We start from the raw sequence: 14,248 nt of genomic DNA, 5'->3' as shown, positions 1-14,248 counted from the left end.
TTTTGAGACAGTCTTGTTCTGTTGCCCAGGCTGGAGTGCAGTGGCATGATCTTGGCTCTGTGCAACTTGCACCTCTCAGGTTCAGTTGATTCTCCTGCCTCAGCCTCCCTGGTAGCTGGGATTACAGGCGCACACCACCATGCCTGGCTAATTTTTGTCTTTTTTTGTAGAGACAGGGTTTCACCAGACTGGTCTCAAACTCCAGACCTCAGGTGAACCGCCCACCTCGGCCTTCCAAAGTTCTGGGATTACAGGTGTGAGCCACCATGCCCGGCTGATGACAGTTTTGATTGATTACGGCAGGGTTCCCCAGTCCCTGGGCTGTGGCCTGTTAGGAACTGGGCCACACAGCAGGAGGTAGGCGGCAGAGGAGAGAGCAAAGCTTCATCTGTGTAGGCACTCACCATCACTTGCATTATCGCCTGAGCTCCACCTCCTGTCACATTAGTGTCACATTCAATTCTCCTGTGAGTGCAAACCCTATTGTGAACTGTGCACTTGAGAGTTCTAAGTCACTTCACTTTTCCTGGATGGAGTGAGTCAAAAGCCAAGAGTGTTTCATGAATTAAGCTCCCTCCACATGGAAGGAATCAACCGAAGTGGTATGGAAGCAACATTTCCTGCATTTCCAGTGATTTTCTAGATGCCGAACATGAGCTGTCTTGAGAGACGCATTCAAAAGCATAGGTTAAGAGTTCAGGCAGGGCCTGGTAGCTCACGCCTGTAATCCCAGCACTTTGGGAGGCTGAGGCAGGTGGATCATGAGGTCAGGAGTTCGAGACCAGCCTGGCCAACATGGTGAAACCCTGTTTCTATTAAATACACAAAAATTAGCCAGGCATGGTGGTGTGTGCCTGTACTCCTAGCTACTCCGGAGGCTGAGGCAGAAGAATTGCTTGAACCTGGGAGGCAGAGGTTGTGGTGAGCCAAGGTTATGCCACTGCACTTCACTCCAGCCTAGGCAACAGAGCAAGGCTCTTTTTTTTTTTTTTTTTTTTTTTTTTTTTTTTTTTTTTTGAGACGGAGTCCAAATGTAGGGGAAGTCTGCATCTTCTTTGATTAAGAAATGGTACCATTGGATGTGAAAGCAGCCGGCCCTGACAACCAGTGTTGTCATTGAACTGGTCAGCTAGACAGACGTTTCTCAAAGCTCTTTGCCACATCTTTGCTACTCCAAGGTGGCCCGTGGACCAAAAGGATCGGTCTCACCAGGTAGAAGGGTAGAAATGTGGAATCTCAGGCCACAACCTTGCGTTCTGAATCAGGCAGTTAACCAACCAAAGGCCCAGTTGATTTGTAGGCACCTTAAAGTCAGAGAAACACTGTTTCAGAAGAATAAAAGGATGTGATTTCAAATTTATACCTGTTGTCTAAATTATTTAAGATACAACATGTGTTACTTGATAGCCTTCCATTTTGAAATGCATTAAATCAACTCTAGTTTCTGCTGTTTTTTTAAACAGCTTCATGGGAAATCATCGTGTTTTTAGGAAATTGACCACCAGGTCCATCTCTGCTTGGTTCCTAGGTGGTAGACATGCTCTGTTAAACCTAGTGCTTGAGTTGGTTATTGAGCTTGATGAAAGGTAGGCTACAAGAGCAAATTTAAGGATGTGAGCATGAATTATGAAAAATAGTAGTAAGTTGAGGCTTAGAGTAGAACTGTTAGCTACATTGCATGGTTTTAATAGGAGGTAGAGACTTACGAATATATTTTTTATAATATATGCTGCTGATGACATTTTGTTCAACTGCTTAATTTTTGTTTTTGTTTTTGTTTTGTTTTGTTTTTGAGACAAAGTCTGGCTTTGTCACCCAGCCTGGAGTGCAGTGGCGTGATCTCGACTCGCTGCAACCTCCACCTCCTAGATTGCAGCGATTCTTGTGCCTCAGCCTCCTGAGTAGCTGGGATTACAGGCGCCTGCCACCACACCTGGCTAATTTTTGTATTTTTAGTAGAGACTAGTTGTACCACGTTGGCCAGGCTGGTCTTGGACTCCTGGCCTCAAATGATCTATCCACCTTGACCTCCCAAAGTGTTGGGATTACAGGCCTGAGCCACCATACCCAGCCTCAACTGCTTAATTTTCAGTAAGATAAAATTACAGCTTAGATATTTTGCAATGTCATCTTTTTTGATTCAAGGCAGGTTGAAGATCAGATAATATTTTGGGTTTTAAAGCCTGCAGAGCTAGACTACTGTTGTGATTTGTGAGTTCTTAAAATCTTTTAAGAAGACTGGTAATGACTTCATGACTTGGAAGCTATAAATTGTAACTGTATTTGTATTCACATCTTAAAGGACTGGTGTATATATGACAATATATTTATACGTTGACATAAATAAGGAGTAAAATAAGGCGTATTACATAAATAAGGAGTAAAATTAAGTTCTGTGTGGTTATAAAGTAATGAATCCAGTTTTTATGTTTTACTTTTGGAAACATTCCTAATTTTATAATTATGATACAGTGTTGTAAGGTTAACCATCATAAGTCCAGATAATTAAGCTAGACACTGTGGGTAATAGGAGGTAGACATCTACTCTTATATAAGCCTCTAATGAGTTTCTAGTTAGTAAAATAAGGCACACAACTATTGTGTAATCTGCTACTGACAAGTGACTTGGCCACATCATGCAATTTATTTCTGAGAGGTTTCCTCATTTGTAAAATGAAGTTTGAATTGGATCTCTAAAATTTCTTCTAGCCTTAATATGGTAATGATGATGAATTCTATTATATGATAATTGTAATTAATATGATTCAGTTCTTCAGGTGTGTCTCTTCACATGATGGAATTTTTTATCTTTGGGGAATAAACAATCACTTTTCTTAAGCTAAGATTTAGAAAGTAGATTCAGATGTATAACAAAGGCATTGGAATTATGCCTCAATGATTATGCTAGTAGTTCTTTGACCATTTCTTTCAGCACACACTTATCAACTTTTAACCTTGTAAATCCTTGGGGAAATACGTATTTTGGTAATCTTCTAAGAGGAGCTGCTCTATTATATTCCCAAATTTTAATAAGTGAGGAATTTGTTCTCTTTGGTCCAAAATGTTGTCTGAAAAAGATCTCCTTATTTTCCCAGTGATTCTCTTAGGAAGGAAACTTGATCATTCTGCTTTGTTCTGGAGTGTTACACAAGTGTTAAACCTTTTGTTCTGGTGTTATACCTTTGTTCTGGTAGGCAGTGGTACTGAAAGAGAATTTCAGAAATTATCCCTTTGGGTGAGGATAATTTGTTTTGTGTTTTTTTTTTTTTTTTTTTTTTTTTTTTTTTTTTTTTTTTTTTTTTTTTTTTTTTTTTTTTTTTTTTTTTTTTGAGATGGAGTTTCGCTCTTGTTACCCAGGCTGGAGTGCAATGGCGCGATCTCGGCTCACCACAACCTCCGCCTCCCGGGTTCAGGCAATTCTCCTGCCTCAGCCTCCTGAGTAGCTGGGATTACAGGCACACACCACCATGCCCAGCTAATTTTTTGTATTTTTAGTAGAGACGGGGTTTTACCATGTTGACCAGGATGGTCTCGATCCCTTGACCTCGTGATCCACCCGCCTTGGCCTCCCAAAGTGTTGGGATTACAGGCATGAGCCACCGTGCCCGGCCCAAGACCCATTCTTAAAGTTGGGGAGAAATAAAATTGACAGTAAAACAAAATGGCCAACTTTAACTTTTTTGACAAACTCCTGAGGGAAGGCTAGTCACCCCTTTCTGTCCATGGCTTTGTATTCATCGTGGTGGTGGTGACTTAAAGCCGTTGTTCTCTTTTAATGAATTGTGAGGTTGATCCTCCAGCTAATCCTGGAGCTTATCAGCTTAACTGCAGAACCTTTTCGATATCCAAATCTCTGTACCACTCATTTTTTACTCTTGTCTACAGAGTAGAAGAGATGTCAGTAAATTTATTTTATATCAAAACACTCCTTAAGTATTTATGAACACATGATTGTGGGTTTTTTAGTCTCTTTGTTCACCAATTTGAAATTTGTTTTATTTTGTTTTGTTTTCTTTTAATAGTGACAGGGTCTCACCCTGTCACCCAGACTGAAGTGTGGTGGTGTGATCAGAGCTTACTGCAGCTCCTAACTCCTGGGCCCAAGGGATCCTTTCTCCTCAGCCTCCTGAGCAGCCGGGACTACAGGCAAGCACCACCATAATCTGCTAATGGAAAAAAAAAAGAATTGTAGAGGTAGAGTCTTGCTGTGTTACCCAGGCTAGTCTTAAACTCCTGAGCTCAAGTGATACTCCTGCCTTGGCCTCCCAGAGCACTGGGATTACAGGCATGAGCCACCATACCCAACCTCTTTTTCTGAATTAAAAAAAAAAAATAAACCCAAGTGTACTAAAAGGTTATGTGAAAGTTGAATGGTTGATGGCTTCTTCATTTTTCTGTCACTCTTATGAACCACTAGCTTTTAAATCTAAAACATTTAGTCTTTAGTGGAGTTTTACAACCATTAAAAATGTTTTTATATGGCTGGGCGTGGTGGCTCATGCCTGTAATCCCAGCACTTTAGGAGGCTGAGATGGGTGGATCATGAGGTCAGGAGTTCGAAACCAGCCTCACCAACATGGTGAAACCCTGTCTCTATTAAAAATTCAAAAATTAGCCAGGCATGGTGACATGCACCTGTAATCCCAGCTACTCAGGAGGTTGAGGCTGGAGAATCACTTGAACCTGGGAGGCAGAGGTTGCAGTGAGCTGAGATCGCACCAGTACACTCCAGCCTGGATGACAGAGTGAGACTACGTTTCCAAGGGAAAAAAAAAAAGTTTTTATACTATAATGACATGGGAAAATGCCTGGGAGACAATGCTGACCACAGTGTATGAGGTTAGCATATACTGTGGTCACCATAAAAGCCAAACTCGGAGAGAGTGAGTATATATTATATATAAAATATTTTGTATATGTTAATATATATATGTATGTATAATGTACATATATAGTAATGTGCACATTATAAAGAATCCTGCCCCCTTTTTAATACAACAGTTTAGCAAATGATGAGATGTCAAAGATTGTGAAGATTTCAGTTTAGTATTATTAATAAATGAGAAAAGCTGGACCCCTTTTCTACAAAAAAAATTTTTTTTTAACTAGGCATGCTGGCACATACCTGTAGTCACAGCTACTTGGGTGGCTGAGGTGGGAGATCACTTGAGCCAAGGAGGTCAAGACTGCAGTAAGCTGTAATCACACCACTGCACTGCAGCTTGGGAGACAAAGTGAGACCTTCTCTCAAAAAAAAAAGACAACTGGTAAAAACAAACATAGGACTAGTGATATAATTATTTATCCTCTTTTATACTATTTAAAAAATAACTTTGACATATGAGTCATTTACTTTATTCAGGTTTAAAAGTCATCTTTTATGTACTTTGGAAGGGGGAATTTGGGCAATAAAAATTCAATTAATTGAAGCTAACAACTGTTTACAAAGACAAATAATTCCCACAATTTATGCTAAGTGCATGTTTGCAGTGCGCTTTGTCCATATTTGCTTACACCAAAATCTGTTCAGTGAGTATTGGCCTTTAGGGAAGCAGAAAGGTGTAGCATATTTAGTGCTTTTCGGAAGTTATATCTCATGCATGTAAGCCTAAAAATGAATAAATATTATTTCTTTATTTAAACGTTTAGTTTGCATGTATTTTATACTGGATGATTAAAAATGTTAATTTATGTTTCATAAAAGCTTTTATTAAGGCTCTTGCCAATAAACTATTCAGTGATTTCACTAAGGAGTTACATGGTAAAAAGAGTTAACAAATTTACACTTTCATCAGTATATCAATCATACAGCCCTCATTTTAGGGTCACAACCGCTTTTTGGATGTGCGTATGTGCACATGCTGTTGAAATAAACATTGCAGCCTTTTTTGTATTCTGTTAAAGGCTGATTTCAGGATGCCTGGCCAGAAACACACAGAGCACTGTTAGTAAAGAAAACTGATGTTTGAGTTTTAGCATAGTTCCTGTTCTCCTGGTTTTATTCAGGCCACTGAAGTTTGAACACAGAGAAAACATTGCAAGATAGAAAAATGAGACCTATTCTTAATTCAGCAGTTTGAATGAACACAGAGAATGGCATTTTTTTTCCCTCCCTCATGGATATATTTTTTTCTTTACAGCAGCGCTGTGACATCGGATTGACATTGAATACTAGGATTAGAAAGTCAATTCAAGTGTGTGTGTATCTGTATGTTTGCAGTCCTAGCTTGAACATGTGGACCTTTCTTAGGCACTGCCGTTTGACCAAAAGCATAATAAAATTTGAGTTATTTCCCAAAAGCGGCTGGGTGTAGTGGCTCACACCTGTAATCCCAGTGCTTTGGGAGGCTGTCGCAGGCAGATCACCAGAGGTCAGGAGTTTGTGGCCAGCCTGGCCAATGTGGTAAAACTCCGTCTCTACTAAAAATACAAGTCAGCCACACATGATGGTGCAGACCTGTAGTCCCAGCTACTCGAGTGAGGCTGAGGCAGGAGAATTACCTGAAACCGGGATGTGGAGGTTGTAGTGAGCCAAGATTGGACCACTGCACTCCAGCCTGGGTGGGAAAGCAAGACTCTGTCTCAAAAAAACAGTAATAATTGATTTGTAAAAAATTGTAGATTTGAATGCTTTTATGGGTGTTTTTAAAGATTTCATTTTTAAGTGTACAATTCAATAGTTTTCAGTATCTAACATTGTGTAACCATTATCATTATATGGTTTTAGAACATACTTGCAAAAGAAACATTATCCCAGTTAGCAGCCACTGTCTGTTCCCTTTCTCTCCCTTCCCAGCCTTAAGAACCACTGATCTACTTTTTGACTCTATGGGTTTGCCTATTCTGGATATTTCATGTAAATAGTGTCATATAATACTTAGACTTTTGTGACTGGCTTCTTTGATTTGGTATAATATTTTCAGGTGTAATACTGTATCCATGTTGCACTGTGTGTCAATTTGCCTTGCTTTCTATTGCTGAAGAATATTTTGTTGTATGCATAACACCACATTTTGTTTTCTGCTCATCAGTTGATGGACATGTGAGTTCTACATTGTAACTATTATGAATAGTACTTCTATTAAGAATTATGTACATTCCTATTCAAGTTTTCATGTGTACATATGTTTTCATTCCTCTTCAGTAGGTTCTAGGAGTAGAATTGCTGGGTCATGTGGTACTTAAGTCTTCTGTGGCCACCGTAACAAATTACCATACACTGGATGGCTTAAACAACAATTTATTTTCTCACAATTCTGGAGGCTGGAAAGTTCAAGATGAAGGCTCTTTTCTGGGTTTGTTTCTGATGAGAGCTCTCCTACTGTTCTGAGTGTACTCTAATTTGGTAGAGAGGGGGTGAACTGAGGGTGGGAGAGCATTCTGGTGTCACTTCCCCTTCTTAGAAAGAAACCAGCTCTATCGGATCAGCATTCCACCCTTAGGACTGCATTTAACCTTAATCATCTCCTTAAAGGTTCTGTCTCCGACATAGTTGCATAAGGCTGATTAGGGCTTCACGTATGAATTGGGGAGGGGGTGGGGAACAGTTTAGTCCATAATATATGGCAGCTCTCTAACATTTCGAGAAACTTCCAGCAGAGCACTACTTTAGCCTTTAAGAATTGACAGCTTTAGGCTGGGCGAGGTGGCTTATGCCTGTAATCCCAGCACTTTGGGAGTCCGAGATGGGTGGATCACCTGAGGTCAGGATTTCAAGACCAGCCTGGCCAACATGGTGACACCCCAGCTCTTATTAAAAAAAAAATTGACAACTTTTTTTTTCCTTCAGTTTGGAAATGCCATATGTTTAAGATAGGAATGAAAACGAAGGAGAAACATGAGTTCTTCATTGATCTTCAGCTCATTTGCTGGGGCTTCATGGTCTGTCTAATAATTACTCTGCATGGAAATAATAGGGGGCCTTTCTGAGAATGAAAGGGACATGATTACTAATCATCCTGGGACAACAGATATGTTGGGACTATTGTAAGGATACCTGGGTGAATTGTCACTCTGTCAACAAGAAGAAAAAACTATTGCTAGATTTAGCTCCTTCGCTCTGACAAGTCCCTGGGAGTGGGAAAGAAGCATTTCAGTTGTGAAGTCAGGCACAGGGTTAATGAGCAATGTCTCCATCTTCCTTTCTGCCCCATTCCCTCAAACAAAAAGGTGTCTTGAAAAGGGGTAGTAGATTAGCTAATTGTATCTTAATTACCCAGATCAGTAGTTGTGGGTTCTAAATGTGAAAATAAAGTGATTGAAACTAATCAAGGGGTGGCCTGTTAATTTTTATAATAGTTAACTTGAGTTAAACATTTTATTTCTTCTAGGGAACAACAAATCATTGAATCTTCAGAGCATCCTAGACTAAAAAACTTTGAACTGTCCTGAAAAACCTAGAAGACAGATCATTTTTCCTACCCTCTCATTTGAAAGGAATTGAAGAAATAAAATGGCAGAGGTTTAAGGTTACTCTTCAGGATGAATGATGATAATTTAGATGATAAAACAGAAGATGAATTGCAAACCTTCTTTACCAGTGGTAAAGATGGAAATACACATGGATACAACCCAAAATCACCACCTACACGAAACTCTTCAGTCAGCAGTGTGAATTGGAATTCTGCCCACCCAGATGACATGGTGGTTGATTACGAAACTGACCCATCTGTGGTCACTGGTGAAAATATTTCTTTAAACCCTCAGTGTATTGAAGTATTTGATCATGAAAAGTCTTCTAGTGACTTCATTAGTAAGCAGGTGTTAGATAGACGTAAAGATTCGATTTGTCAGTCTCCTGCACTTGCAGGTACAGAGAAGGCTGAATATGTGCAACATAATTGTCAGTGCTTACAAGAAGCTCAGGGCCAGAGTGTTGAGCCAGCTTTGCCTTTTGTGTGGAAGCCTAATGATGATTTGAAATGTACAGGCTACTCTGCTGCCTTGGAGCTAAACCAGACATTTGACATGACAGTGGATAAAGTTAACTGCACCTTTATGTCACATCGTGGCATCGGAAAGAGTCAGTCTTTCCATACCACTGGAAGTCTGCCACCAACTGGTGGGAGAAGTGGAAATATATCTTTATCCTATTCCTCTTGGACATCTTCCCATTCTGATAAGATGCATGCAAGAGAAACTACTTTTGATAGAGAACGCCTTGAAAGCCCTCAAGCTACACCATCAGAACCCCAGGACATGACTTACGCAGCGTTTTCTGATGTGGTGATGCAAACTGAGGTTTTTGTTCCAGATATTGGAAATCAGTGTCCATGCTCTTCAGGAAAGGTCTCCAGTGAGTACACAGATGGCTCACAGCAAAGACTAGTTGGAGAAAAAGAGATACAAGCTCTAACACCAGTTTCTGATGGCATGGAAGTCCCCAGTGGGTCTGCATTACAAGAGTTCTTTTGTTTATCCAAACATGAATCCAATAGCGAGTTGCATTCACAGAGCTCATACAGGCAAAAGGAAATGGGCCAAAATCTAAGAGAAACAGTGTCCCATTGTCTTATTGATGATGAATGCCCTTTAGTGGTGCCAGCTTTTGATAAAAGTGAAGCCCAAGTGCTGAACCCAGAGCATAAAGTCACTGAGACTGAAGACACACAGATGGCCACCAAAGGAAGGGATTTGGGAACCCAGAATTGTACCTCAGAACTGATTCTCAGTAGCCTGTCAGGACAAATGGTGGGTTCGCCATTTGAACTGACTTGGAATGCAAATAATATGGTCATTCGCACAAACAACACGATGTGCATGTCAACACCAGTCCTAGAACCCACAGAAGTAACCTTTTCTGTTTCACCGATTGAAGCAACAGAGAAATGTAAAAAAGTGGAAAAGAGTAATCGAGGGCCTAAAAATGTGCCAGACTCAAAGGGGGCTCCTGTGAACGTGGGTCAACCTAGTCTAGGAAAACCAACTGCCAAAACGAATACCCCAACAGGCTGCAAAGTTAGAAAAACTGAAATTATAAGTTATCCCAGACCAAACTTCAAGAATGTCAAAGCAAAAGTTATGTCTAGACCAGTGTTGCAATCCAAAGATGCGGCTTTATCAAAGGTCACTCCCAGACCTCAGCTGACCAGTGCCTCATCACCCTCATCAGTGTCTTCCTCAAGACAGCCAGCAACAGTCTCGAGCAGAACGCCAAGATCTGACTTGAATGCAGACAAAAAGGCAGAAATTCTCATTAACAAGACACATAAGCAGCAGTTTAATAAACTCATTACTAGCCAGGCTGTGCGTGTTACAACTCATTCTAAAAATGCTTCACACAAGTTTCCAAGAACAACATCTGCCGTGAAATTGAATCAGGAAGATGTTGACAAAGCCAGTTCATCCAACTCAGCATGCGAGGCCAGGTCTGTAGCTGCGTTGTTTCAGAAGATCAAAGGCATACTCCCTGTCAAAATGGAAAGTGCAGAATGTTTGGAAATGGCATATGTTCCCAACATTGATAGGATTAGCCCTGAAAAGAAGGGTGAAAAAGAAAATGGAACATCTATGGAAAAACAAGAGCTGAAACAAGAGATTATGAATGACACTTTTGAATATGGTTCTGTGTTTTTGGTAAGTAATAAATATAAGTATATATATTTTGCATGCTTCAGAGAACCCTGGGGTAAACTAAGATATGTTACCAATTAATTGTCTATTAGTCAATAATATTGCAGAACCAGATGGGCAGATTTACATTTAGTTGTTAATTCTTTGTTTTTTTCAGTACATATTAGCGTGTTAATAGGTCTCAATATAACAAACCTGAATATGGGGGGAAAAAATCCTCAATTTCAGAATTTTGTATCAAGTATCACTGTTCCTTTTATTAGTGTGCTAAAAAAAGTTACTTTAATATTTTAGTATAGTTAGTAGTTAAATGGCTGATACAATCAGATTATATTTTCTTTTTCTGAAAAAATTGGGTTGTCAGCTTTTAAATGTATTGGACCACATTTAAGAAATGGCTCGGGAGTACTGGTAAACATGTCAACATAAAAATAACTCCTGGACTCTTGTGGAGGAGGCAGCTCTGGGAAGTGGAGCCATCTTCTGTGAGCAGGAGTATTCTTGATTCTGCCTCTGACTAGCTCATGTGATTTTGAACAAGTAATCTTTTGAGATCCAAAAATGAAAGTATTGCACTAGTGGATGTGTAAGGCCTCTTGCAGCCTTAATGTATTGATTCCTCGTACATAAAATAAAACCTCCTGTATTCATGTATAGTGAAAAACCAGTATGTTTTCCGTAGCATCTGTCTAAAATATTTGGGGGGACCTAGAGAGTTCTATTTAAAGAATAAAGAATTCACATGCAGTGTAAAAGTGATTTTTCTTTAAACATGCATATGTTTTTGAGAATAGTGTGAAGAAACGGGTTTTCTGGGTTTTAAAAACATTTGACAGGCCGTAGAGTACTTGTCCTCGGCCCTATTTTTGGCAGTGGGGACTTAGGTGTATTTTCAGCCCCAGACAGGCTGTCCTTGGGTGCCTGTCCTCTGGGACAGGAATGGAGCTAGGTGCCAGGGGAGAAAGGCAGGTGTGACACAGACAGCTTGTCCCTTGGAGGGCCCCTGGCAAGAGGAATGAAGCACATAGAATAGCAAGTGCAGAAGGGCTGACTTAGGTGTTTTTAGGGTGCATGGGGCCACACAGGAGGAAATCATCAGATCCCTTTAGAAGACAAGGTTAGGAAAGACTGAAGATATTCTCAATTCTCTAAAACATGAGTTTAGAGATGTTTGAGCTTTAACAACCAATCTTCTCTACTTGGAAGAATGGTACACCACAGTGATTTCTAAACTGACTTCATCCATTGTTTCAAAACTCAGATTTAGTTTTTAAGTTATCTTGAAGTCAAACTTAGAAAACTTACATTATTTATAATTTTAATTTTTTTGTAAAATTAAATGACAGTACCCTCTTAATTCTAATCAACATTCTTAGTTTGGTGTTTATAGATACACACAGAAGCAACATGTTTATTTCTTTTTATGGGAGATGTTTTTGTGTGTCAGTCCCCAACTACCAAAAACACTATCATAGTTTTTTTTTTTTAATGAAATTTGTCCTGAATTTAAATTGGTTGGGTAATTTTGAAACTAAAAGTTTTCCTGATTTGTTTATTTAGTCTTAGAGTTATATTTCCCATGTGCAGCATGAAAGCCTGTTTTTCAGGCTCACGATGTGGTATTGAAGAATGGTGATAGAATCATCAGGTTGAAATTGATCCCAGTACATCTTGGAGAAGAAGTACTTTTCACCTTAGGAATCTGGCAGTTAGGGTTCTTAATTAGAGATGAAATACTTTGTAAGTTTTGAAAGATTGTCCCGTATCCTCAGCGCTGTCACTTTTGCTTATCAGCTGGTTATAAAGGACTTACTCTTTTTTCATGATCATGTCTGAAGCAGAGTGCTTTCTAATTTGGCTAGTACACCTCTTTCACATTTCATGTCTCTGAGCAGGAGGACAGGACAATGGGCAGATGCTCATAGGCCACTGGCTTTGCACTTACTATAGAGAGCTGAATGAATTCACTGCATGTTTTCCTAAAACATCAATACCTGTTGGTGTCTTGAGCGGCACTCAAAGGCTCTAACTGCCCTGGATTGATGAAGAGACCATCCTAGAGGGATGTTAATGTTCTTTTTCTTTGAGATGGAGTCTTGCTCTGTCACCCAGGCTGGAGTGCAGTGGTACAAACTTGGCTCACTGCAACCTTCGCCTCCTGGGTTAAAGCAGTTCTCCCACCTCAGCCTCCCATGTAGCTGGGACTACAGGTGCACACGCCTGGCCAATTTTTTGTATTTTTAGTAGAGATGGGGTTTCACCATGTTGGCCATGCTGGTCTCAAACTTTTGACCTCAAGTGATCCGCCCGCATCTGCCTCCCAAAGTGCTGAGATTACAGGCATGAGCCTACTGCACCCGGCCGGATGTTAATTTTCACTGTTGACTTTGTCCTACCTTAAGCCTTGAGTTTACTGAATCCTCAGGCTGCCTGCAACCTCACAGCTCTTTAGTGGTCAGGGTTCATCTGAATCTTTAGAAAAGTTCTTACTTGGAAGAAGGAACTTGATTTTAATTTGGACGAGGCATAGCTCCACGAGACAGAGGTTATTTATTCATGATAGTGTGTGAGATAAATGGAATGGAGACTTACCTAAAAGGAAAGGAATTGCTATTTATCCACTGCTTGCCCTGGCCCAGGTACTTTGCTCAGGTATTCTAGGTATATTATGCCATTTAATGGGCCCTGTAATGCTCAGGTGCTTTACATACATTGTTCTTTACTCTTCCCAATAACAATAGGGCAATTGTTGTCTACATTTTAATACTTCAGAGAGGTCACTTCAAACTCAGGCAGCCGCTTAAGTAGTACAATTGGGCTTCAAACTCGGGGCCCTCACTTGAATCCTGGCGTTTTCTGCTCCATACACCATAGGGTTTCAAAACGTTTGGAATGTTGACTCTGAAAGGCAAAAGTAAGTGATGTGCTGAAGATTTACTTTTGTAAACAGATGAGAAGTTTGCATTACCTTTTAAAAGAAGGTTTTCTCTGGGAGATTAACTTTTGGGTTACTTTTTTAAAGAAGATTTTTCTCTGGGAGATGAATTTAGCCAGCTTTAATTTAACCTAGCCAGAGACAGAAGATCTTTGTTAGTTTGTGTACAGTCACCTTGCTTTTCTTGGCCAATTCTGTGGTGTTCTCCAGTGCCAAAACATGACCTCCAGCTGTGCTGATGGGTTATTGGCCTACTAAGTTATTGCTGAATTCACCTAATGTGTGAACTCAACTGTAATCAGTGTCGGGCTTTATGTATCTCTACAGGAAATTAACACTTGTGATTTTTTTTTTAAACAAAGGAAAAGGGTAATGGTGGGGAACATGCTACTTTACAAAACGGATTTTGGAGTAGTTTCAAATTGTAGCTCCATCATTCACTGTGCAAAGTGACCTCAGGGAGGCACTAAGTCTCTATTGGGCTCAGTTGTTCTTTGTATCAAAAAGAAGAGTCAAACTCTGTAATATATTTGTAGAGATTTATTCTCAGCCAAATACGGGTGACCAGTGGTTCATGATACAGCCCTCAGGAAGTCTTGAGAACATGTACTTAAGGTGGTTAGTCTACAGCTTGGTTTTATACATTTCAGGGAGAAATAAGGCATGAGTCAGTACATGTGAGTTATACATTGGTTCTGTCTAGAAAGGCGAGACAACTGTAGGTGGGGGCAGCTTCCAGGT

The 14,248-nt window shown here is 40.0% G+C and overlaps 1 protein-coding gene across 5 annotated transcripts in view; it reads left to right on the top strand.

Annotated features, from left to right (window-relative positions):
* MTUS1 (microtubule associated scaffold protein 1) overlaps positions 1-14,248 on the top strand; it is a 156,502-nt gene that overhangs the window by 36,777 nt on the left and 105,477 nt on the right. For all 5 annotated transcript variants that reach the window (XM_017539641.2, XM_017539643.2, XM_037742409.1 and 2 more), the window contains one exon: positions 8,331-10,575. In XM_017539641.2, coding sequence (XP_017395130.1) covers positions 8,482-10,575 — 2,094 coding nt within the window. In that variant the 5' untranslated portion in view covers positions 8,331-8,481. The remainder of the gene's footprint in view (positions 1-8,330; positions 10,576-14,248) is intronic.

The sequence above is a fragment of the Cebus imitator genome, unplaced genomic scaffold, assembly GCF_001604975.1.
Source record: "Cebus imitator isolate Cc_AM_T3 unplaced genomic scaffold, Cebus_imitator-1.0 Scaffold120, whole genome shotgun sequence".
In the NCBI taxonomy this organism is placed as follows: Eukaryota; Metazoa; Chordata; class Mammalia; order Primates; family Cebidae; genus Cebus; species Cebus imitator.
The sequence above is the reverse complement of the archived record's forward strand: the minus strand, read 5'-3'. Positions and strand labels throughout refer to the sequence as shown.